The following is a 26251-nucleotide window of genomic DNA, read 5'->3' as shown; positions in this document are numbered from 1 at the left end:
ACTAACATTTGCACGCACACACTTATTGCATTCTATCTGTATAAATTAATTTTCACAAATATATTCTGCTTTCCCTACCCGTACTCACATTTGCAGAAAGCACAACACGCAGGCAATGTGAAACACTTCCCATAGAAAAGCCTGTGGGATCCTACGAGAACTGTCTGAAAAAATCACTTTTGTTTAAAAACTCAAGTTCCAAAACGAGCCTTCAAAGAGCATCAGAGACCCACCACCAAGATAAAAAGCACTCGAGGTGACCACGCTTCCCATGTGCAACCATTACATGACCTTTATTAAACCAGGACTTTTTTCAGGAAATTATAAAAGTAGTAGCAAAACCTCGTATTTTTCATCAAGTTTAACAACAGGACGGTCAGTCTCTCCCGGCACAGCTCCCAGACAGAGCCAGACCACCATCTGGCTCCATCACAGAGCAATGACAACTCACACAAATGAGCACCTAACAGGGATCTGAATGCAGGCGCTCGGGTGGCTCCACACAGCTCCATTACAGCCATGAACACACAGCTGCACACGTTCTCCCTCCTCAGAACAGAAACACACCCTCAGACACTCAAACAAGGGGAAAAATACAACATTTTATGCATTTTTTCTATGCTTCCCTGCTACGCCTGTTACCAATGAACGTCAAGAAATATCTTAAATATCTCACTGTACTGTTAGCACTATATAATATATATAATTTTAATTGTTTTTCACACATGCTAATGTTTCCAGTATGATAAATGTCTTTTTAAATCCTGCAGGTTTGTCACACTTCTGTTTGACGGCAACTCCCAGGCACACACATCAAGACAAAAATAAATACTGCTCTGTTGGCAAACACTTCAGAACTCTGAGGACGCTAATACAGTGTCATTTAAAGACTTTTTAAATACAACAACAAAAGACAGTTGTTAAATAGAAGCCTGCTCTGACACAGCTACGGAACCCGCACTGCATCTGTGAGTCCGTCCCTGTGTGTGCACAAACAGCTTCCAATCTTCGGACACGTCAATGTTACACTTCAACCCTCTGCCCATAACCTTAAAAAAGCCCTCGGTGCTATTCCAAGCAAGCCTCCCCTCGAGCTGTACATCAGCAACACTGTAATTCCCAAACAATTGAGGTAATTATAAAAATGAATATCATTTATTGTTTGTTACTCTCACATCTTAGCACTTACTTCCATACAAAAGCCTGATTTTCAGCATCGCTTCCCAAGGGCATCTCCTCTGCACCCAGGGAGATATGAATGGACAAGAAATTGTGCAGGAGTTTTTGCTACCACCTTCGAGCCCACATGAACTCCATAAATAAGGTTTTGGCAGGGAGGCTCCCCCGGCATTTTAGAGAAGGGGAAAGGGAGCTTCCACACATTTTCAGTTCCACTTTATTTTCTGTTTTAAATCGCATCTAACCCAATGCAAGTGAAGGGGAAAAAAAAAAAAAAAAAAGAAAAAAAGAAAAAAGAAAGAAAAAAAACCAAGTCACCACATTACTACTGTGTGTTACCCTTCAGCAGTCTCTGGAGGAAACCACAATGTTCTCCTGGCCCCCACCCTCCCACCAGCCCAGAGGGGCTCAGCCACGCAGCACTGCCCGCTCACAGCCGGGGCTTCCTGAGCAACGTTCTGCTTAGGTCCTTCACCTCCTCGGGGCTGCTGACCCGCTCGTAGCCCAGCATGGCCATGGGCTGCTGGCAGTACTCCTCCACCTGCTTGATCTGCTGGAAGCTGAGCGCAGTCCTCCAGGCGCTCAGTGCCTGGGTGGCATTCCGGGCCGATACCACGAAGGGTTTGGAGGAGTAGCCGGGGCCACTGGTCATGTTGAGGGTGAACTTCTCCATCTCCGGGCTGACCGCCAGGTTAACGAAGCCGTACACCTGCCGCAGGGTCTTGATGGGCTCCATCACCAGGTCCTCGTAGCGCACGGCCATGTAGTTACCCCGCAGCCAGTCGGGGGGGTGCAGGGCGGTCTGCAGGGTCTTGGCCATGCTGCTACAGATGACCTCCATGGCGCCCAGGGCATGATAGTCCGAACCACCCCCGCCGTCCTTCTTCCCACCCAACTTGTGGCCGGCATCGAGGAAGGGCATGCGGTGGATGCGGGGGTCGCGGCTCCTCACCACCTGCAGGCTCTCCCGGATGAGGCCGTGTCGGGATTTGATGCGGGAGCTGGCGACCGCCCGCGGGTCCCGCACCAGGTGAATGACTTTGAGGTCCAGGGTGGGGTCCCGCATGAGCGGGGCGAGGACGGCCAGGTCGAAGACGCGCACGCCCTTGATGACCAGCGTGCGGTACTTGTGGCACTCCTCCTGGAAGCGGCTGAGGCGCTGCGGGGGACACTTCTTGCACACGCGGTCGTCCACCATGCCCACCACCTCCTTGCGGTAGGCCGGGCACAGGGGCGACGAGCAGATCACCTTGTTGGTGGCCGCCCCGAAGATGCCCAGCGTGGTCAGGTTCTTCCCGGCGCCCGCCGTGCTGTACAGCTGGAACACGGAGAGGTCGCAGCGGTACAGGGAGCTCAGCATGTCGCGGGCCGCCCCCTGCAGCGAGACGGCGTCCCCGGGGTACAGCTTCTGCCAGACGTGCCACACGGGCTCGTAGAGAAAGAACACCTCGGGGTTCTGGTTGAAGAGCTCCCCGAAGAAGGACGACCCGGAGCGCCAGGTGGTGAACACGTAAACCAGCTGCCGCCGCCCGCCCTGCTGCGGAGCTCCGCTCCCGGCCGGCGGCGGAGGTGGCCGCTGCCGGGGGACGGCCGGGGGCTCCCCGCAGCGCCGCGGCTCCCTTCGCCACTTGTACTCCAGCAGGTTGAGGGCGGCGAGGAGCAGCAGGAGCGCGTAGCCCAGGCACAGCGCCAGCGCTTTCCGCCGGCACACTTTCATGCTGGGCGGCGGCGGCGGCGGGGCCAACTGTTGCTCAGCGCCCCGGCGCCCCGGGGCCCGCGGCGGGCATCAGGGCGCACCGCCCCCGGCGCCGACTCCCGGCCGGTCCTCCCCGCGCCCGGCCCGCATGGCGCAGCCGCCGCCACGGCCCCTCGGCCGCCCCCGCCCCGCGCTGCCCTACTTAGCGCCAGCCGCGCGGCCGCACGCGCTTCTTCCGCGCCGCCATCGCCGCGCGGCCGCGGCCGCCGGAGCGAGGCGACACCGCGCTCCGCTCCGCCCCGCGGCGCGGCGGGCGGGGACCGAGCAGCGCATCGCAGCGCATCACATCGCAGCGCATCACAGCGCAGCGCAGAGCAGCGCGTCCCCGCCCCGAGCGGGGGGAGCCCCGGCCGCCGCCGAGCGGCCTCGGAGGTGCGGTCCGGAATGGCGGCGCTCCGCCCCGCGCCCCCATTGGCCGCGGCCGCCGCAGTGCCCGCACCGTGCGGAGCGGGATGCTCCATCGGCTCTGTCCCCGCAGCGCCTGCCATCCCACCAGCTCACGGCTGCGGTACCGGGGCGGCCCCGCCGGACCCGGCTGCACGGAAAGCGGCGGCCCCGAAGTTCTTTCCAAGCTCCGCGACACGGGGGGAGGAACGGGAAGGAAAGGTTGAGCGGGAGACGTGCAGTTCTGCCTCTGCCCTCCGTGTAGTCCAAAACCCCCTCCGAGCGGAGCAGGCTGCGGCTGCGGCACGGTGCAGGAGGTACAGCGCTGGAACCGGAGGGATAAAGGCTGGCATGGAAGGCCCGCTACTCCGTTTCCTATGCTTGTTACTGTAACAGCTGCAGAAACCCGGACCTCCTCCTCCTCCTTTTCCCCTGCAACTTTCCCAGAAGCAAAAGACCCCACTTGACTTCCGCCCCCACTGCTTCAGGAAAGCGTATCCTCCTTCAGTTCTGAACGACTGCAGAGCTGTACACACAGCCCTTCACATTGGAGACGAGCACACATCTCATCAAAAAGCGAGGGGAAAGGGAAGCTTTCTGTTTTTAAAACCTACAGCAGAGGGAATGCTTAGAGCCACGCTTTGCACAGATGAAGGTTTACACCTGATGAGCGTATAATGACTGTCCTGCAGCCACTGACACAGCACAATGCAGCAGGGTGTACCTCTGAAATAGGCTGTACCTGGAAAGCTGCAGTTACTTTATTCTTTAGACCCAAACCTTGAGTTCTATGCATGCAAGACCGGCCCTCTGCTTTAAACAAACATATACAAGGAAACTAACCTTATTTCGAGGGCAGCTTCACTTTTAAAAACTGCATCTTATTTGCTTTGGTGGAGCCAAACCCCAGCCCTTTCCCCATGCAGGTACACTGTAATGATGTGCTGAGGGATGGTGTAACTACAGCACATTCTTCATCCCATGCAGATTCACTCTGCAAAGTCCCCTCATCCTTCAGCTTTCAATGAGTCAGCTGCACTTATCTCACACTGCAGCGGGTTGGGTAACTGTGAGTGAAATTCCCCAACTCAAGCTACGAGATGAAAACATTCCTTGCATTTAATGCTTACATATTTTATGCTCCACTTTAATATTTTATACTTGACAATTACATTTAGGCTTTTTATATGCAACATTTAGGCAACCCCGATCTAAAAGCTGAGTGCTTGTGCTGCTATACATCTAAAACGTGCAAGTCCTGGGTTTTAATTTAAAACTCCCATATCTAACCCAATCTATTCTAGAGGAACATTAAGGCCAAATTCCTCAAATGCTGCTCCCAAGTGAGATTCTTGACACTGAAGTGACCGGTACGGGCAGCTTGCCAACTGTGAACAAAAGTTACAAGAAAATAGAGATGCCGCCCAAACTGGAAGTCCTACCAATTTGTTTAAGACTATTTTTGCATTGCCAGATGGGTGAGAGAAGATTCCCAGCAGCTTTTAGAGCTACAGATGTTTATACTTTGCACCATCCCATTCAGCACCGTGCTCAGCTTCCTATAGCCTGCGCCATCCCCACACAGCAGCAGCGGCACCCTGCAGAACGCACCCACTTCTAACAGCGCTTCAGCAGCCATCCCATTAATGGATGGAGCAGCAATCAGCCTTTACAGGCTTGTTTGCTCTTCAGATGTTCCTTCGGGTCAGTGTGTGCAGAAGCAGCGCTGCAGAAGGTGCTGACGTGGGCCAAAATTAAAGCAGGTGTCGTTCAAGTCATAAACAGAAATAGAGGGGCCAACTGGAGCGCCCATCTGGAGCAAGCTGTGCCCTACCCCCACGTTCCTCCGCTATATTTACCTCCATTTACACAGGTGACATTTTCAATAAAGTTAATTTCAATAAATATTTATAAATTCCTGTTTGTGCAGCTGAAGGAATCCACGAATTTTATGAGTGTCCTGAGGACATTACAGCACAGTTAAGTCTTCACTTGACTTTTATTAATATTAAAAACCCTTTCTCGGCTGTTCTGTAACTGGTCTATGTTACAAAGGAAATTAAGAGATTCTAGTCTTATAACCGCATACCTTACACAACATCACTGCACAGTTGCACATCTAAAACTCAAACCCTTTGGCATGGCGCATCCAAGAGCCAACTTAGCTGCACTGCACCAACTCACTGCTCTTTCCCAAACTTACATTAAGGTACCAACCCTTCCACAACCAAATCCAGGAACAGGAGTTGATGGTTAATTAGCACCATCACGCCCTCCAACCCCAGGGGTGCACTGCCCAGGCACCCTTCTATCTCTGGTCAGTACAGCTCTCACTTTGGTTGGCAGCCCCATAGCAGGGGCCATCCCCAGGCCACGTGGAAGTTCCACCCTTGCTCACAGCTAACCCCTTACAGACAAGAAGAGCAGCACAGCTGATGGTCTTTAGGCAAGCAGCTAATGGAAGTTTTCCAGGCCACACAACAGCAAAATCTGAGTAAGCAGTTCCAGCAGTGTTGCAACATACCGCGTTTCTTGCCTGTGAGCTTTAAGTGATGATTTAATAACCCGAACATTCATACGATCCCTCCCAAATGATTACTCTGGGCTCTAACATCAACAAGAGATCATTCATATTCCAGCCTGTCCCACCACATGGGGCCACATGAACTCTCTACCCCCCTTTTCTGTCTTTGTCAGATGTTGCAGGAACTAAATGGCCTCAGAGCTGTTTGTGCCTCCCAGAGCTGATGGGCTCAGACTTACAGGAAAAGAAGGGAGACAGAGGCAGAGCTCATGGCTCACTGCTGCCCAGAGATGGCCCTGCTTCCACATTTCCCCCCCTCCTTCTAAAAGGAGGCTCAGCATACTGAAGCAATGCATGCACCCATTCAGCTTGCTTTGCCACACTGCCCTTCTCCAGGTGCAGCAGGATGCTGCGTGTCCCTCAAGTGGCCAAACAAGTGGGATGCACAACACAGCATTCACTCAGACCATCTTTTCAACACAAATAATCCAGATCATCATCATCTGAAATTGATCGTTAACAAGTTATCAACAATGAGAAGCACCCTGCCCACTTCTGGTTCCTGCACTGCATCACTTTAACACACCAAACCAGCAGGAAGTCAATCACATGGAAAACTTAAAAAGTTTTTTCTCTTAATGAATTGGTTACTTACAGGGAACTAAAAGCACCACAAAAGACAGACAAGCATCAGAACAGGTGGCATGGAGAGGCAGGAACAGGACATGCAGCAGCAAAAGGCTGTGACAGCGGCTCAGCCGGAACTCACATCCTCATACAGCACAACACAGGCCTCGTTTCCTTCACTTGAAGTTCCTGCAAACTATTTCAGGGGTTGAAGAGCTGCTCATCACCTCAATACCTAAGCAGTTCCTCCAAGCAGAAGGTTCTTTGTTCAAGAGAGGATTATAGGAGCAACTCCAGTGAACAGCCCACGCCTTGTTAGTGGGTTTCAAAGAAACAAGGTCACTGCTAACAGCAGGAGCACAGCAGCAGCATTACAGCTGGACAACAATGTGGGCACCAGAGTCAGCCACCAGACGAGCTGGCAAAAGCAAGAAACCGTTGTTTGCAGAACACACGCACACAGCGCGTTTTACCAGGTTAAAAATAAAACCATTTCTGGATATTGGCAAACTGACAACTTTATTGTCAACGCGTCATTTGGGAAATTTTCTGCATAGAATAAAACAAAGTAAGACAAAAAAGTTCATGTGAAACTACCATTTCCTCTTTAGGTAACCACCAACAGAAAACTTTCCAGCTTATGACAGTCACGCATAAGACATCCCTGCACAAGGTTAGACATTTCCAAATATTACTCTGTGGAAATAGAAGAGTTAGGAACTTAACATCCTTGTTAAACTACTCCCTGGATTGAAGTGAAGCTGTCAAATTTGTAACTCAACAAACCTCACATTACTGAACAGCTGACTTTAGAAACAGTGAACTATGAAGATCTTGTATAGACTACTCTATGATCACTGTCTTCAGCTGTAGAGAATTCACTTCTCTTGTTGAACCACTGTAACTAAATCTATTAGTCTTTCAAGAAGGAACATATGGAAAGCAGACAGACCAGAGGTTAGGAAGACAGAGATTCAGATATTCATCAAAAGCTTTTACCTTGATGTACCCAAGTATTCAAGTTCTTGTGTAATTATGCAGCACAGACATAAAAGTGTTGAGCAACACCTCGCCCCAAACCCCTCAAGGGACTGTGCCTGAGGTCAGCAAGCCTTAACCTAGACACAAAATTCAGACTTCACTCCATCTGCAGAAGTATGAGTGCTTCAACTTCAGATCTGTTAGAAGCACGAATTCCAGAGGACTGTAGATATGCATGGCCCAAAAAAAAAAAAAAAAAAGATGAAAGATGATCAAAACAGATTTGCCATTTTTGGTTGATCTTGCTTTTTCTATCACAAGATTGCTTTTGTTATTACTTCTCCTCTTATTGATACAGTTCCAAGACATGAGAAGTTTTTAATATGCAAAGAACACAACACACCTCCAGCAGTGGTTGACCCCCCAATGGGGCTTTGAGCACACCATGCTTAGAAAGCTCAAGCATTATTCATGCCAAATTAGAGTACCAGTACAACTATCACAGTCCTACCTTCTATCTTGAAAACACACTGAATAAAACCCATACAGACTGAAAGCTATCCCAGTGCTGTGGTCTGGAGCCAACTACCAGTCCATGTCTTTAAGGCAGTTCAAGTCCTTCTTTGTGGAAACACACTATTTCTTCCAAAAGCACGTGCGATGGAGAAACTTTAGAGGATACGCATGTCAATATGTATCCTCACAGCTTAAGGCTGGGGGAGAGAAGAGCATTTCAAGGGTTTGTTCCAAAAACTATAAAAATAATAAAATCAATCAGGATCGAGTTTGGGCTTAACTTCAAATTACTTAAATTAAGTAAAACTAGGACTGTTGAAGATATGCTATCAAAGTAACGACTACAGAGGTCAAAACAAAAGAACAGGAGTGGTTCCACATGCAAAGAAACACAAAGACAACAGCCTGGTATTCACGCTTTGGCAGAGCTGCTAAATTACTACAGAAGGTGATGTATAAATGCAGAAAGTAATACGCTCTGTATCACTGGGACTGATGCACTAATAAAGTCTTTAAGTGGTTGCAGTTCTAAATATATGCTCTGGAAAACATTAATGTTAGCCTCGGTGACAAATGCTTCATTCTCACACTTCAGAGCCTCCAAGGGGGAGGCAGAACATTTGCACAGCATTCAGTGCCTATGTATGAACCTCAACTTACAGAAATCAGCTCTGCCTCAAGAACTACACTGCAAAAAGGTATTTGCAGCTGCTGTGCAGAGGAGTCAAAGGAAGTCACAGGGTTTCAAAAGAAGCTAATTGTGAACGCTTCTGTACACCGATACGGAAAACATGTGAATCAGGAGACTGTACACAGCCAAGCAGCTTTTCTCCGCTGAGGTGCGGCCCACTCACTCCAAGTGTGGGTGCAATTCTTACCAAGGTTCACAGAAGATAGCACTGGTTAGGAATTAAAAATAATTTTTAAAAAAGGATGAATTGCAGCTCTGTGCATAAAGATGTTTGCACAAATACCAGAATGCTCCATAATTCTCAGTGTCATATCCAGGTAGGCTTCATCTAAGTCTGTCAGCAGGAAAGCTGCTAGTCCCTAACTTGGACTAACATATACTCAGTTTATAAGGTGACCCCACTCCCCCCAGTGCTCCAGCCCCATGCTGAGATGAGCCCAAAGAGCTGGTATTTCAAGCTGCAGGGCACTACTCAGCCACACCACAGCTCAGCAGCAGAAAGCTGCATTCGTTTCCATGCTTCAGATAAACCTCATCACCCAAGCATGAACAATTCCCTTTGGTACCAGGAGTGGGAGGAGACAAAAAAAAATCCCTTATCAACAATCATGGCTCCTCTCCTTCCCAAAGCAAAGGGTCAGATGCTCACTGACTATGGAGAGTCAAAAGATTATGGGCTGTCCCTATGTAACATCTGAAAACACTGGATCACATCACCCTTGGGTTAGAGCTTTTTCACAAGGCTTCACGTCAACCCCACTTTCTGAATCCCAGATAAAAATTAACAGATGCCCACCCTAAGTAAAGCAGAAGCTTTTTCACCACTTCACTCCAAAGCAGCACAGAACATCAATCAGCCAAACACAATTCTGCAGTAACAGCACACAGTGAGCACCCCCAGATACAGCATCATGTGCTGCTTTCCCCTTTTCTTTGCAGAAAAGCCAAGGTATCAATAAAGCTACTTATAAAACCATGGAAGAAAATAAAGAGTAGATACGACCAAAAGGTGTCCAGCAAGGGGGGTGAGGGATAGGAACTAAACTAAAAACCAGCAAAAATAAAAACCAACATCCATATATTCAGATTCTTAATTGCTCTGAGTAAGAAAACAGCTTTTCTAAAGTCAGGGATATGAAGAAAAGTGCAAGAGGTAATAAATGGTCATACAGATAGCATTTAGACAACAGCGAAACTGATAAAAGGTTTCATAAAGATGCTAAAAAACAGTCTACCAGCCATGCTCCTGTAGTGCTGCAGCGCCTCGGTTTGAACCTTTAGTAATCACTGATGAAAACGCTGCAAAAGCCAAGATGAGAACTAATTTCTGAAACCCATACGCTGAGTGATTTTCTACCCTCAGCACGTTGCCGCTCATCACTTCTCCATTTACAAGCAGCTCCAAAATGAGAACAGCTTTAAAGAAGTCAATCAGATCTGAGTCTGATTTTCTTATTTTTTGTTCTAGAAAATCTGACCCACTCTGTGCTGTATCTGAATAAGGTGTATTTAAGAGAAAAAAACATGGTTCATAATAGTTGAGCTGCCTGAATCTGTACATCTGAAATGTTACAGAAAGGAAAATGCAAGAACAAACTGCCTATTTCTAAAACAAATTCTTCATCATGTACTATAAAAAGGTGCATTCTTCTCATTATTTAAGTATCTGTCCAACACTCCTTGTAAGAAACCTTTCACCGTACACACGCATTCTCCATGTTTCCAGTATTCCACATCATCTCTCACTTCTCATTAGCAAAGTTTTCAGTTATTTTTCACTTGGTTCTTACATTTAAAAGCATTTTTATAATCCTGTAACAAAGCCTCCTGGCAAGAAAAAACAACAAAGAGAACCTATCTTCTCTCTACATTAAATCTGTATGTTTTTCAGAAGATGTTTTAGATCCTGCTCCTGGAATTGCCCCCAAGGCTACACACACACACACATACACACACACACACAAACCCCAAAAGATTTTCTCCATCATATTTACAAAACTGTAATAAACATAAAACCTCTAAGTCCAGAAATACAATAGCAGGCATCCTCCAACACTCTGTGCCTGCATTAAGTGCAGCTGTTTACTTTTAGGAACAGCTCACAGGAAGCTGCATCCCTTTAGCATTATGTTTCTATTACAATCTACCCACACCTTCAAGTATAAACATGGAACCCTCCCCCTTCCTCATGCCTGTCCCATTCCCGCATCCCTCCACCCTCAAAGGTTGCATGAGAGACACCACGGTGAAGTGGTCTGAAGCCTACATGGCCTTAAAGCTGAACAGGTTTGGAGAGGGGAAAGCCTATCATTACAAAGTTAAGCAGCATCTCAATCTCAAAAATAAGAAACCACGTAATTAAAAATTCTGTTCCTCGGATTTTCTTCTTATTTTGAAGAATTTCTGCAAGAGAAGAATAAATTCTATGAAAACAATGTAAAAAAAGTTGTACTTTTAGAGTAAAAACCATTTTTCATTTTGAATTGCAAGCTGATATTACTGTACCTGTGCTACAGGAACAAGTCAGAGCTTCAGGCTTGCTGTCCTTCTACTGATCCTCATTAATGCCATAAATACAACTTGCTGATATATCATATAATTAATGATATAGATAGACATGATGCACCTCTGCAGTCTATTTTTCCCCAATATAAAAACAACCACATTGCTCTGCTAAAAAATATTGCTCAGGATTAAAACAGCGCAACACCAAGCAAAGACCTACTTGCAAAGCCATTCATGTTCAGTACCAGACTGCTCAACTGTTTTTGCAGTAAAATAGCACAGCAGAAAGGACAGTCCACCCACTGGATTCAAAAGGTGCTTTTACGTGGATAGTCCAGCTTGAGGTAACAGCAACACCTATTACTATACTGAAAACCTATGCATCACAGTATGCCTGAAATGCGCAGTACTTCCAAACAAACTATGAATTTCCTTCTAAATCTGCATCCCCAGTGGGGCAAGAAAACAACGCCTTCATTTTCTGTTCAGATTTTATTTGAAATCTAATTCAAATTGTCAAAGCTACAAAAAAGGGGGAACATTGGAGTTATTTCTGCTATGTCACAACATTCTAAAACAAAATATCACTACTGCCAGCAGATCAGTTACACACGTCTGATGAAACTTCTAAACACAAAAATGTTTCATTTGGGAAATAGTCACAATGAAGATATTTTGTACAATATAAAACAATGACGGGTCTACAGATGCAGATACTCATGAGTATACACGTGCATTCACAAAAAAAATAATCAGGAATGCTTTTTTGTTTTTTTTTCTTTTCCTTTCTTTCCTTGTTTTTTGTGTTTTTGTTTTTGTTTTTTTGTTTTTGTTTTTTAAACAGACTGTTCAGGCACAAAAACAAAACTGCATTTCCAGTAAGTGACAGCATCATAAAAAATATCAACATTGTCAGTGTTTGCTTTTCTTGGACTTCTTGTGAGATCTGTGAGGAGAACGGGACTGAGACCTGGATTTTTTCCCTGACTTTTTAGGGGACCTCGATCGTGATCTTCTTGATCTTTTAGGTGTCCTGGAACCAGATGGTGACCTGAAAATAAATAAATAAATAAATAAACTTACTAGATGAAGCCTTTGCATTAAATGCTAACCAGTAACATCAACTTGTAGTTACCCAGCATTTCTGTTGTGAGATAATCTAAGTAAAAATCTTCTTTTTATGTTGAAGGGAATGTATTTTGGCTTTTACTACTCAGAAACCAAAAGAGTAAATGATATCTAATCATGTCCTTCTTACATCAAGATACAGAATTTACAGCCTTCAACAAATGCCTCAACTACCCAGGCTCTTGTATTTCTAGCAGTCTATATCCACATCCTCAGAAGTGAAAAATTACCAACTGTGTTACAATGAAATCCTGATTCTTATTCAGCTCATGATGCAACCCGAGAGAAGCAGAATGGACACCATCATGTAATCCACACCTCAGTAACACATTTCATATAACCTCATACATTAACCTCATATAATCTAAACTGAATTGCCATCATATTAAGTCTAATGAAAAATAAATCTCAAACACCTAATTCTAATTGAATTTCTTACTTCTAACAAAAGAATCTGATTAGTGTAAAAATGCTCTACAAATTTTCTCTAGAGCATCACAGGAGTTTCTCCCTCAGCATGTTTGTGCAATAAAATACTCTAGAACTCTAAAAAATGGGACTGAACTAAGACAGAAACAACAATCAAAATACTTAAAGCAACAAAAGCACCAATAATAAGATCTCACTGTAGTCTTAACATTAGCTATGGGCTAATATTTGTACCAGCCTGGAAGATGAAAGATAGCATGAATGTTGTAAGAACTATAATTCTATGAGCTACACAAGATTGCAACATGAAAAGAAAATCTAATGAAGGAGCAGGTTGATTTTAAGTAGTGTTTATCAGTAAGCAGGTAAACAAGAACATAGAAGTGAACAGTCTTGAGATATCAAGGCTTCAGGACACACACATTTTACATTCAAAGACATTAACCAGCAACCAGCAGTATACTCCATTAGGAGAAAAAAAAATGTGTGTGTATATTCAGTGTGCTTAGCTAAAAGCCCTAAAAACTATGTATTTAGCTTTCATACAAATTGAAACAGAACAGATGCCAGCTTACCTTTTGCCTTTTTTACTGACATCTCTTGGAGAGTCTTTATGTGATGACCGAGAACGTGAACTCTCTTTGTGGGATCGCTCTGAGCGCTCCGAGCGCTCTGATTTTGGTGATGGGGATTTTGCTCTTCTACTGCCACTGCTGCGAGATGGGCTGGGGGAAGCACTGTGCCTTCTTTTCCTTTGAAAAGGAAGCATGTTTGTTACATATTAGACACACACAAGTAAAAATGTGTATGAAGAAGACTGACTCCCTTTCTTTTGCCTATGTAACATTAGATACTCCAAAGTAACCGGCTGTAAAAAAAACTAAGACACGTGATTCATCTTTGTTTATAGCAGCATAAAAACATTCTGCCACGTATTCTTGAAAACAAAGCACTTCACCACAGTGCTTAATATTACAGAAGATATGGCTATACAAATATTAGAACATTATACAACCAATTACTCTAACCTTGCTACACTAAAGAAATTTCACAAGATAAATAATTAAGCATTCACAAATCTATCCTTCATTACAGCTTTCTGAAAGCAGCCAATTTACTGATAAGGCAGAGTTAAACATATATCGCTTTCAGTTGGTCATTCTGTTATCATGTTTCCTCAGGGCTTAAATAATCAGAAAGAGGGTTCTACTCGAAAGGACAAGTCACTTGGGACAGGACAAAAATACCCGTTCCTTTCAAACATATTTGAAAACGCTCATATCCCAAGCAGAAAAAAGATGTTTTGTGATGCTACAATTTTAGGGCTGCTGTTGTAAACAAAGGACTGGATTTTCCTCCCAGCTATCTGAATCCAAGGGAAGTCGTACCTCTCTTTTCTTGTTGGTGTACATTCCTCCTTTTCCTTCTTATCTTTGGACCTAGAATCAGACTTCTCTTTGTCCTTCTTGTCCCTTTCTCGTTCTCTTTCCAACTCTTTTTCTTTCTCCTGAATAATTAGAAGAACTCATTATTTCAGATGAAAAATGCAGAGGGGAGGAAGTTGGATAACGTAAGTGCAGGAAATTAATGAACAGCCACACTTTATCTGGTCTCATGTTTTCTTTACACTAATATTAATACTTAAAAATGTCCACTTCACACTGACCATTACAAGGTATTCTTTGACTAAAATCAGCAGGCTTGTAAGATGTGCATTTGGTAGCATAACTAATTACTTTACCTTAATAAATACAAATAAACAGTATTTCAAACAGTCCTGATTTCCTATTCTGTTAAAAATAGGAAATGCTACTAGAAACTTCACTCATTAAAAGCTCATTCTATAGCAAATTAGATAGATGATAAAACTACCAAGCCTGTGGGAAATACAATCAAAACCACTATTATTTTACTAGTAAAACTCATATTATAATAAAGCTAAAGCAAAAAAGCAGAAGAGGAATTTATTCCCCCTTATCAGTGGGGTTAACACGTTAGAGAATATCTGCTGTAACTGTCAAAATGTACCTCTTAACTAAATACCATCAGCAAAGGCAAAAGCAGTAAAGTGAAATAATTACCAAATAAGCTAATTCTACACAAAGGTATCTAATCAAGTTATTATTATTGTAATTACAAATTGAGGATGTTGTTCTTTTAAGCAACCATAACTCTAGACATTCCATGTTTAGTGTACATCCATATCACTTCTTTCTTCAACTACAGAAAACACTGAGAAAACAGGAAGTTTTAGGATGCAACTGCATGGAAATGAGAAGTTACTTATAACAAAGTCTTAATTGCTATCATCAACTTCCAAACACGTAAATCTGTTCCAGGATCAGCCTTCTTGCTTTTCACGAGTCTTTTTTCAAGGTATTGAAAAAAACTACTTTAGTGAATTAAGCAGATATTGAGCACTAAATAACCCAAAGAGTACATGACAAACACTAGCTGTGAAGTGCAGCATTTGTATTTAGCTTCCAAGAAACTGCATGTCTATCTCTAATGTCATCACTGGTCTGTCAGTCTCCAATAGTACATTACAGAAATAACCAACGCTTTCTCTCACTGTCCAAACAGGTTATTTTCTTTAATCACACAGACAACACTGATTTTTAAAGCTGCTCTGACTTCGTAGTTCAGATAAGACTACTAAAAATAGTAACAGTAAAGAAATATTCACTTTTAGGTGACAGCATGAACTGGAATCATCCAGAAAAGTCTTAAGACAGTGGAGAACCAGAAGTGCATTTCCTACTTTGTTCTGCTCCTTCTCTCCCTTCAGAAGCCTCTAACACAATTGGTCAATTACCAAAAACCAAAAGTGAAGTGTGATGAAAATCTTCAATGGGCTGCTCTTCCCTCATCTAACAGTTCACTTTATGTAGTTCATTCAGAAGCAAACTCTCCAAGGTCGCAATAAATTCCAATGATATTTATCTACACAGTGTGAAATACTACATTTACTTTGATTTTAAAAAAGAGATGATATCCACTGTGCAGAAACAGCAGTTGGATTTCAGCAGGCAGTTCAATATTACAGTACAATTTCCACAAGAACCATTTGTCAGTACACTTACTGTCACCTCACATTTGATAAAATGCAATGAATGCCTATCACAGTATCAGACAAACAAAGAATAGTTCTTACCCTCTGGAGCAGCTTGTCTCTATAGTGTTCAACCTGTTCCTGAAAACTCTGGCCTGGTTTCTTGGGTCTTTTCCCAGACTCTAACTCATCCTGAAACTTCATCACCTTGAGCTGTGAAAATAATACTGACCGTTAGGTTACAGGGCTTTTATTACCATCCAGTTATGCGTATCACCGAAAATGAAGTTTCTGTAATTTATAACACATTGTTCATTCTTTCCATACAAGTTTATGTACAAGATACTACCTTTATTTAATTAGATCAAAGTAACAAAACCACATACTTCTCCACAGCCACCTGCAGTTGTTTACAGACGCATCAGGAACTAAAAATAAAGGGCATTTTTTCTGTCATTCTACACCCTCTGTTTTTTCATTAGAACATTAGGCCTTGATAATTCTTTGAACATCATCTGTCTTTTTCTTTCAAAATGAGACCATTTATTGCGTGCCTTAATATGTTGTTTCAACTTCTATCTACTAGAAATTTTTCTTCAGAAACTGCTCAATTAAAATCAGATGAATGACAGAGGACATTAAATGAATCTCCAGGGCTGTTTGCACTGAGTGGCTGATTTGGAGAGCAATTGTTCTACTGATTGTTTTACTGACATAATACTCTTTCACGTGCTATCAAATTTAGTAGCAAAGTTCGGTGCTGTGAAGTGTAATTCCACATTTATTTCCGTAACATCCCCACCTCAGTCACAAAGTTAACCAAGTGTCAGAGTTTTTCTAATTTTTTGGTCTAGATATACTAACACCTTCACCAAGTTGATTCACAGCCTAAAGCTTCACTCACATTCCTTATCATTTGATAATTCTTGCTTCTAACATTGATTTCACAGCTGATGTGGCCTATCACAATCCTCCAATTGTTTTGGACAGGGGAGCTGTCATTTGAGATGTGGGAAGGATCTTTGCAACAAGTGACATTGTACTTGTCAACCCTCTTCCAAATGCTTACGCTGACTCCCAAGTATTTCCTGTTTTATTGCTGATCCTGCATAGCAATATACATAAGAGAACGTTTTTTCCAGCATTTGAGGCTTCATTTTGAAGAAAAAAAACCCCATAACTATTTAAAAAGGCTTCTACCTCATGCATCAGGGCATAGCATTAGACTGCACCATGCAGGGGTTTACAAAGCCCAATATTCTAAGCTACTAACAAGAGCACGATTGACATATGCAAAAAAAAACATGCTAAAATTTGCTTTAGTCATTATTACTGAGGACTACAACCAACTTGGAGCTGACACTCGCACAAACAAGCCTGCAAGGAAAGCGTCACCATCTCAACAGGAAACTGAAAGATGACTGCTGGGCACATTACCCATCTGACAAAGCACAGCCTGTGATACCTCCACACAGGAAGATAAAAGAGACAGCAAGGATAACTACGCATCTCTGAAGGCTCTGCCACCACACAGGCCATTAAGTAACTTGGACACAAAAATAATTAACTTGCGGCAATTTGTCTTAAATGCATGCCATGGAACCTGCTGCCAGCAAGACACGTGAAGTGCCAAAAGAAACTATTTGAATGTTTTCTCTAAGAACATGGGATAAAAAGGAAAACAACAACAACAAAAAAAAAAGAAATAGACCTTAACAAGTGACTGAAGGAAGAGGGGAAAAAAGGAGAAAAAACCTATACAATAATGACAATAATACAATACTGACCCAACACTCCATCAGATTCTCACTTCGTTCTGTAAAAGATCACAACTGCCTCAGGAAGCCTTACATTTTAAGGGTCATCAACAGCGCTGTTTTCCACATCGTCCCATTTCCCCACAAATCCACATAAACTTCCTCCACCCACAGCAACTTCCTAAGATAATCGAGTCAGTTGGGCCTACTATGACTCCTGGCAAACAAACACCCACGTGTTACAAAACACTGTGTTGATAGCAAAGGCTCACTACAGGAAGGTTATTCTTTCCATCCTGCCCTCTCCATTCCCTTTGCTCCAACAAAGCACTCCTTCTCCATCCTTTCCTTATAGCAGAGCTGCAGTGGTTGGCCAAACCTTCCACGAACCATATGAATTCATTAATCCAGCAGAATCCCACCACACAGTGGTGGCCTCCACCACTACTGCCGTGCTGGCTGGTATCTGCTATACATTCTTTTTACTGATTTCTTCATACAGTGTGCGTGGTACTTAGATTACTCCCATAGAATTGCAGATACCCCTACAGGAAAGGTATTCTTAAACCTCAGGCTTAAATCTGCTTAAGTATCTAACCAAGATTGCTGTAAACATTCTACTTCTGTTAACTTGCATTCAGAAAGAACTAACATGTTATCACTGAAATGGTTTTATGTTTTTTGGTTTTTTAATTATTTATTTAGCTACTCTTGGACAACAAAAGTAAAACTTATAAGCTCCTTTAATTTCAGGAGCAGAGATAGCTATATACAGAAATCTCCTCAGACTTCAGAGATCATACTGATATCGAGATAACAAGCCTCAAATAGTTCCTATGGCTTGATTAATAAACATATAGAAAACGAATATTCTGCACATTAAATACCACAATCTACTGAAAGAAATAATGGAAACCATATGGAAATTCAGTTTCTTAACAAAGATAAAGAGAGCCTTTAAATCCAGAATAGGACTCAGATGCAATCTTCTCTTGGGGATTATGCTTAATCTACTTTTATCCTATGCCTTCTGCCTTCTCCACTGGAGACCAAATACTACCTAAAAGAACTTTCATCTCGTATGTTCAAGAAAGTAAAGAAAACAACTGTTTTCCTTTATGACACAGGAAAAACTTCTTCGGCTCTTGGTAGAAAAATAAGTTGTACAATAACGTGACACCCTTTGTTGGTGAAAAAATTATTTCTGCATGCACTGGGCAGGGGGTTACTGACAGAGCACAGACACAGAACTCTGACTGAATTCTACCCACATCTCCCGTGGTGGAAATTCTGAACAGAAAGATTGAAAACCAGTAGACTTCTAACTCTGCTTAAGAACTCAGACATAGCTTTGAGGAGTCAGTGGCTACTGAAAAGGACAATCTTCTCCAGTTCCGACCATTTTGCGTGGACTGATAAGGCTGGGTTTATGAAAAACCCACTTCCTGTTGCAGAAGCCTGTACTGTGATTCTTCAGCACAGACCTGTAAACTTCTAACCTTGTCATTTTGCTCACAAATAAGTTCCTGCACCTTCCAAAACATGTACGCCTGGACTAAGAGAGATTAAAATCACAAGTTACCATAGAAAGTCACAATCTACAGTATCAAAAAAAACTGCCACTGCATAGACAGCTGCTGTCCCAAAGGCTTGAAAATTGGTATCAAAGTGATTTGAGCTTCTGAAATTAAGGAGATCTGCACTGGCTAAGTCTGCCAGAAATGTCTGGTACACATCTAAACAATGAGAGAACGCAGGCTTAACTTGAAACAATACATGAAGCCTATTTTTTGCAAGGATAGATGCAGGCAAACGGTTAATAACCTGAAATAACTGCTATATGTAGCCTGTGCTGACAGGGCCAAGGTTCCTTAAGCTTCTTTGTTACTTTACCTTCCCCTCCAGCCAACAAACATAAATAACTGTGCCAAAAGAAATAGATATTTGTATAGCATAAATTTCAAAAATATGCATAAAAAATAGTTTCAGCTTCCACAGTAATTATCATGTAAACTTCTAGAGAGTTAGCCTTCAGAGATATTAGATGACATTTTTAACAGTATATTAGATAGCATAACTGTTCAAGTCAGCAACTGTGGTTCATTTGGGGGACGACATTTTTTAACATAGTTCCTGTCCTTGAATTCAGTAATGGATGTGTTCTTTGGAAGGAATGGAGTATGTACAAGAAAACTTTCAGCATGAACAACTTAAAGTAATACAGGAAGTACACATCTGTCAATGATAAATTTACAGAGAAATGTGAAAATTTAAGTACATCAGCACAATGCCTGAAGTGCTTCGAAAATGAAAATAACTACATTCCTCTTCCAGTGATTTGAGGTAAGACAGAAGGCAAGAAATTCAAACAACTCAAATGTTTACTGCCTGAAACCATTACAGAAGATACACGTACAAACACTTTAGTATAAAATCGCTAACTGTTGAAGTTAATCACTTCATAATCTACCTCAACAATTGCTGAGATAAAAATATTTATATACTTTACAAAGGTTAACATTTACAAGAAGATACCCTCAGAATGAGCCCTTTCCGTATCAATAATTAGAGTAAAATGATAACTTGTTTTTCTTGCACTTTCATTATACTAACATGGATTTTCTATAAAACTACTGCCACCTTGCGTTAAGTGAAGTTTAACTTCCATTTGTCTTTTCTCAAATAATAAAAAACTGACTTCAAATGGCCACACACTGTGAGCTTTCACGTTGCTGTGATAAGCAAGAGGCACAAAAGTTCTTAGTAACAATCCATTCATTTTGATCAAAGAAGTTTTTAAATGAAAACACATTCACGATAAACGAAGAGCATGCTATTTTACAACACTGCTTGTATACCCTGAAAGAATATTATGGGAGTTTGCCAGCGTCTCATTTGCTAAGCAGTACACCCAAACAAAACAGGTAGGCAGTTCAGTGCCACCTTCAGAATTATAATCTGTCACTTGGAGATACAGTAACTGCAACAGCAGCTTGGCAGCCTGTTAGTACCATTTTAAATCTGAGAATAGAAGGTACAGAAAACAGCAGTATCAACACATTGATGGTTTCAATACCAAATAAATGCTGGAAATTAGCATGTAGTTTTAAACCTGATTTGCATGGCAATGTATGAGACTTAACCACTAACTTTTTCCTGTGTTATTTTAAGTCAACATAAAAGCAAGCCAATACTAAACCAACCTTTATAAAAAAAAAATACACCAGACTTAAAAAACCCATATAAGAACTGTGATATTTCAATATATTTAGATAAAATTTCAAATCAATTTCCAATAGTACATAGAGAATTTGTGGGTGGAGGAACTGAAAAGATACAGAAGGTTGGCACAAAATACCACACACTGACCTCAATCTCCCGAAGTTTGGCACGCTTCTCTTCACTCATTTCTGAGTATTTGACTGCTGACTTGGACTCAGGCATCTCTTCTTTAATAGGATTGGAATACATGTGTTGCTCTTCTGACTTTGAACTCTGAGTGTCTTCCTCATCTTCACTTTCCTCCTCTTGACTTTATAGAAAACAAAGAATTAACTGGTTTGTACGTACTAAAGACAATCTGTCATAAAATTTACCTTCTCTACTACTTAGTTTGCATTTAGTTACTAGTTAAGAAATCTGCTAAATGCAACAAACAGCAGTTACAAAGATGTCTCACTCTGTGAGGCAGATACCTTTATATTTTCATTTAATTATATAATTAGCTTTTATTCCTCAGATAATCTACTTTTTTCATATAAACAAAACACAAAAGAATTCTTGAAATGTACAGTCAGCAAACCCAGATGGAACTCAGTTGCAAGACAAGCTATTACTTCAATCGAATCTGTAAGTACTTTAATCATGTTTTTCAGATATAATTAGTGCTATTAAAGAACCAAATTACCTACATCTATTTTTGGAAGCAAGCCTCAATCATGACAAATATTCAAAATGATATTCCCAGATTGGCCGCTAGAGTGCTGCAGCACAACATATAAGGCCGTAAAATGTTTAGAGCATTACTAACAGATGCTCTCTATCTGCCTGAAGAATAAAGTAGAACACTGCTCATAAACAACAGATGGTACAAAGTCCACTAGCATCTAAACATACACATTAGAATATTATTCATTCTTGTGCCTTCAGAGATAAGGCAGAGTTTTAAACCCCTTCAAATAAATCTGACATTCAATACCAAACTGTAAACACTACCCCAGGTCTAACTATTTGACATTAAGTTAACAAATCATTATCGTTTTGAAGACAGTGGTTAACAACTCCACCGAGAATTTAAACATGTTTACATGTTTGCAATAAAATTCTGACTCAATTTTCTTATATTCCTATTTTGAACATATTTCTTTCTTTCTGCTCTTGTAATAAACATCTAACATAAAAGGATTATCAAGACATTCAATCTCAAAGGTAGAAAATAAATAATTTTTCATACTGATGAAAATGTATTCAATTCTTAGGATTTTAAGCAAAAAAAACATCTTGAAAAGTAACACGCTAGCAAGTTACAACGCCAATGCAGATACATGTTTAAAATGTTTCTATAACTTCAGATGCACCATAGCTGTCAGTAAAAATACTTCTTAATAAAGGGAAATGCTAGGCAAAGATTAGAAGATCCAAATATTTACTTTGGTATTTCTTCCTCTTCAGATTCTTCATGTTGGTCAAAAAGTTCCCATTTAGAAGTGGTAACAGCTAAAAAACACAATAAGAGAATTTCAACCACAGAAAAAGTTATCACTTTATCTCAAAGTTCCTATTTGTAGGTATGATAAAAATCACATTATAAAACCTTACAGCATCTAACACTTAATACAGACTTGTTAGTTCATAAATATTCCAAATTACATCTTAGCAGAATGCTTGCTTATACTGCTCGCAGATATCCACTTATGTCTCCTATTGTGCCAGTAAACCTTTCAGAAGCAGTGAAGTATTTATTAGCTTATAAAATCTTAACTGTCAGAAACGTATTTGGAAAAAGACTGCCAAAATACTCTAGTTTTTCTAATACTCACTCTTAAGAAATCATAAATTAGTTTTAAAGGCTACTGAAGTACACAAACAAAATCAAAATTAACCAACTCCTTTACATAAGACATAACCAAGGATCACAACTGAAAACTCTGCTGCATAATTACAGAAATCATATTAGCACTTTCAAACAGAATGGCTGAAAATAATCATAAAATCAGTAAGGGAATCTAAACTGCCAGCTTACTCAGGAACAGAGTCTCTTAACAGATGCTTTGAAAACTAACCTTGAGCTTCCAATTCTGATTCATCCACTGCTTCCCACTTTGAAGGAGCAACTTTAAATATAGGCTCATTCTTTTTTGAGTCTTCAGCTGTATCCACTGTTGGAGAAAGACCCAGAAAAATGATTTCCAAATCTCTTCAAAAATTCTAACTTAAAAATTCTTACTTAACAGTCTGATGCTAGTACTGAAGTTTATTCTATCACTGCACTAATTGCAAAGAAAAGAAATCAGTACTTGGAAGCTGAGGTGCTTCTATGTATCATGCATCTCAAATTACAATCTAAAATAAATTTTTAAACTAATTCCTCCTAGTATAAACTGAAATTAAGCAGTTACTGAACTACATGAGTCCAGGTTGTTACAGGGGTCTAGAGGTGGCCACAAAGATTATCAAGAGGGCTGGAGCATCTCTTCCACGAAAACAGGTTGAAGGAGCTAGGCGTCTTTAGCTTGGAGAAGGGAAAGCTCCAGGGAGACCTCACTGTGGCCTTCCAGTACTTAAAGGGAGCTAATAAACAGGACACAGATCAACTTTCTACACAGGCGGATATTGACACGACAAGGGGGAATGAATTTATACTGATGGGAGATTTAGATATCAGGAGGAAAATTCTTCACCGGGAGGGTGATGAGGTACTGGCACAGGTTACCCAGAGAAATTGTACATAGAGCCTTGGGCTAGTGTGTGGCAACCCTTGCCCATAGCAGAGGGAGTGGAACAGGATGGGCTTTAACACCTCTTCCAAACCAAGCCATTCTATGACTCTAAAGCCAGGTTGCCACATTATTTTTTTTTTTAATTTTAAAAAATTGAAGGTTTAAATTGAAAGCAAAATTGAAAAATTTCATACGAGGTACTCCATCAAGATCATCATCCAATGATTTAATAGGAACTCCATCCAGATCATCAATAGGAGCAGCATCAATAGGAATTCCATCCACATCTTCTAATGGAGCACCATCAAGCTCTTCCTCAATGGGAGCACCATCAAGATCATCTGGTACTTCCTGAAAAAAAGATAACAGCAAATAAATCTAGATAAAGACTGAACAAATCAATGAATAAATCTAAGTTGTCTTTCTTTATTTCTCCAATTATTTATTCAATTCAAGAAAGTAGCTTTAAAAGACTCGAACACCCTGAAAACCTCACAAATTTAGCATGTTTGCTACCAACTACATTTGCTTATTACAGAGTAAAAGTATGACAATGTCATCCCACGCAAAATGATAAGCAAGAACCTGGAATTTGTCCACAACATACTGGAAACTCTGTAATTATCATTCCAAAAAAATCTTCTGATCCAAATAAGACATTAAACTGAGGGTTAGCTCAAAACGTGCCAATAAGTCAGACAGATTACATTTAGTACATATGAAAGATCCCCTAAGAACCAGTCATTTGAACCACTGACAGCAATTAACTATTTAGCAAGAATACAAAATTTCAGATCACATATAAGTGGGAAACATATCAACATAATTTCATAAGTCTTTCCCTTCAAATTAAGGAAGATGAAATGGTTCTTTTAAACTAACCATGACACTCATGCAAAAAGAAAATTGATGGCTCATTTAACTAGATCCCAAGCATTCTGCTTACAAAGAAGCAAATGTGCTTCTGACAGATTCTTGGCAATACCAGGCAAAGTATTTGCAAGTAGGCCAATAGTTATACACAGAAGGAAGAACAGAACTCACTCATCTAGCGAAGGAGCTCTGGCTATGCAGTACTTCTTTTCAGGAAGCCACCTAGGCCCAACAGATACTCTCCATTCAGTGGATAGCCCTTAGACAAGACCAGGGTGGCTTCACCCCGTCTGGTCATGTAGGGAATACAGGTGTAAACAATTGGCCTGTGTTCCCTGGACCAGCTGCACCCCTTCACCAGGTGCTCAATCAGCAGTTCAAGGCATGATCTAACTGTTCCCCTACACCACATTACTAAGAATTCTCAAAAACAAAAACTAACAGTTGAAAAATCTAACTCTGAATTCACAGACACTACAGAGCATTGCCAACACATAGAAAATGTACATCATTCTGCACTAGTCTTTGCTCTGAAATGGTTACAGAAAGCAATCTGGTGCAGTATCTTAACCTGTAAATGCATTAACACATTATACAATATTTGCATCTGAGTTACACCTGTCTTTAAGACAAAAGATTTGACATTAAAAGAAAAGTTGTGGTGCTACATAAGCATGTTCATACAACAAAGATTAATCAAAACACAGAAATCACTTTTACAAACAACAGCTTTATTTACCTTAACAAAGGCATCAAAATATTCTTTGCCAGTTTTATTCTATACTTAAACATTCTCCCACCACCTGCTTGCACCACTACCAAGGACACTTACCTCTGTTTCTTTGTCTTCCATGATATTTACAAGCCCCAAGAAAATGTTCTGTAGCTTGATCAAAAATGGTTCTGGATAGATAGCCCAGTCTTCCCATGCTCGGAAGCATGTCATTACCCTTTGCTAGAAGCAATAGGGAAAAAAAGAGCTAGTAAGTTTGTATTAAGAAATTTTAAGTGTCTGAAAATGCATCATGGAATGCTACTATTGTAGGGATTGTCCTAACAAGTTCCATACTAGAACATACAACAACAATACTATACTGGCAAGGCAGGTAACAAAAACGTATATAAAGAAAGAAAAAAATCCTAATTTCTTCTAAATCTCACTTGAATGAGAAGAACACAATGGATTTAAAATAACAATAACTAAAACTGATTATCAATCTAGAGAAACTGGGAATGAAGGTAGAAGAACAAAGAACCTTAACACAGGAAAACCAGCTACACTGTAAACCTCATATTTAAGCTTCAAATTAAAAAAAAAAAAACCATAAAACAAAAAAAAGAAAAAAAAATGCATCACTAAAACAGTAGAAGGAATAGAAGGAAGAGCAGGGCTAAGCATATGGAATGGAGAAGCTGAACACTACCTGAAAAAGATTATTCTTAATTACTCATGGTCAGATTGCTTATCACATCTCAAAAAAAAAAAAAAAAAAAAAAAAAAAAAGGATACTTATCTAAAATATTTAAAAGCTAATTTAAGCTTCTAAGTCCAGAAATTTCTTTCAACACAAAGCAGAAAAAATTTAAGTAATAGTCCTAAAGTAATTAAGAAACCTAAGAAACCTTGCTGGCAATATGTAAGTACCAGATATACTCTATACTCTGCTACTAAATGTACCACTAGGTGTATAATCTCTCACACACTAGTTGTCTTCCTAACATTTCATTGATACTTCTCTTCAGAAGAGAAGGCAAGATGTGTGAAATAGAAAAGCTTCTTCAATATTTCCAAAAGACCAAATTAAATTTCAAGGCTATTTCTGCAAGAAAGGAAACATTTTTCTTTTGGCAAAGCTTAATTATGAAGCTTGAGGTTTAAACCACCCATCCTAGTATTCAATGGCTTGTGC

The 26251-nt window shown here is 41.1% G+C and overlaps 2 protein-coding genes across 6 annotated transcripts in view; both read right to left on the bottom strand.

The window, feature by feature from the left end:
- Window positions 1–266: 266 nt before the first annotated feature.
- CHST2 (carbohydrate sulfotransferase 2) lies at window positions 267–3832 on the bottom strand. The gene is given in 6 exon segments (XM_015871495.2): window positions 267–3004; window positions 3007–3183; window positions 3185–3290; window positions 3292–3367; window positions 3370–3555; window positions 3558–3832. Coding segments are annotated over 6 exon segments (2055 nt in total). The 5' UTR covers window positions 3673–3832; the 3' UTR covers window positions 267–1609.
- Window positions 3833–11636: 7804 nt separating this feature from the next.
- U2SURP (U2 snRNP associated SURP domain containing) overlaps window positions 11637–26251 on the bottom strand; it is a 36929-nt gene continuing 22314 nt past the window's right edge. For all 5 annotated transcript variants that reach the window (XM_015871473.2, XM_015871472.2, XM_015871476.2 and 2 more), the window contains 9 exons: window positions 25174–25296; window positions 23663–23819; window positions 22812–22907; window positions 22179–22245; window positions 20899–21061; window positions 15875–15985; window positions 14109–14227; window positions 13296–13472; window positions 11637–12214 (listed from right to left, as the gene is read on the bottom strand). In XM_015871473.2, coding sequence (XP_015726959.1) covers window positions 12076–12214; window positions 13296–13472; window positions 14109–14227; window positions 15875–15985; window positions 20899–21061; window positions 22179–22245; window positions 22812–22907; window positions 23663–23819; window positions 25174–25296 — 1152 coding nt within the window. In that variant the 3' untranslated portion in view covers window positions 11637–12075. The remainder of the gene's footprint in view (window positions 12215–13295; window positions 13473–14108; window positions 14228–15874; window positions 15986–20898; window positions 21062–22178; window positions 22246–22811; window positions 22908–23662; window positions 23820–25173; window positions 25297–26251) is intronic.

This window comes from Coturnix japonica, chromosome 9, assembly GCF_001577835.2.
Source record: "Coturnix japonica isolate 7356 chromosome 9, Coturnix japonica 2.1, whole genome shotgun sequence".
Classification (NCBI taxonomy): Eukaryota; Metazoa; Chordata; class Aves; order Galliformes; family Phasianidae; genus Coturnix; species Coturnix japonica.
Note: the sequence above shows the minus strand (reverse complement) of the source record. Positions and strands in the feature narration are given on the sequence as shown.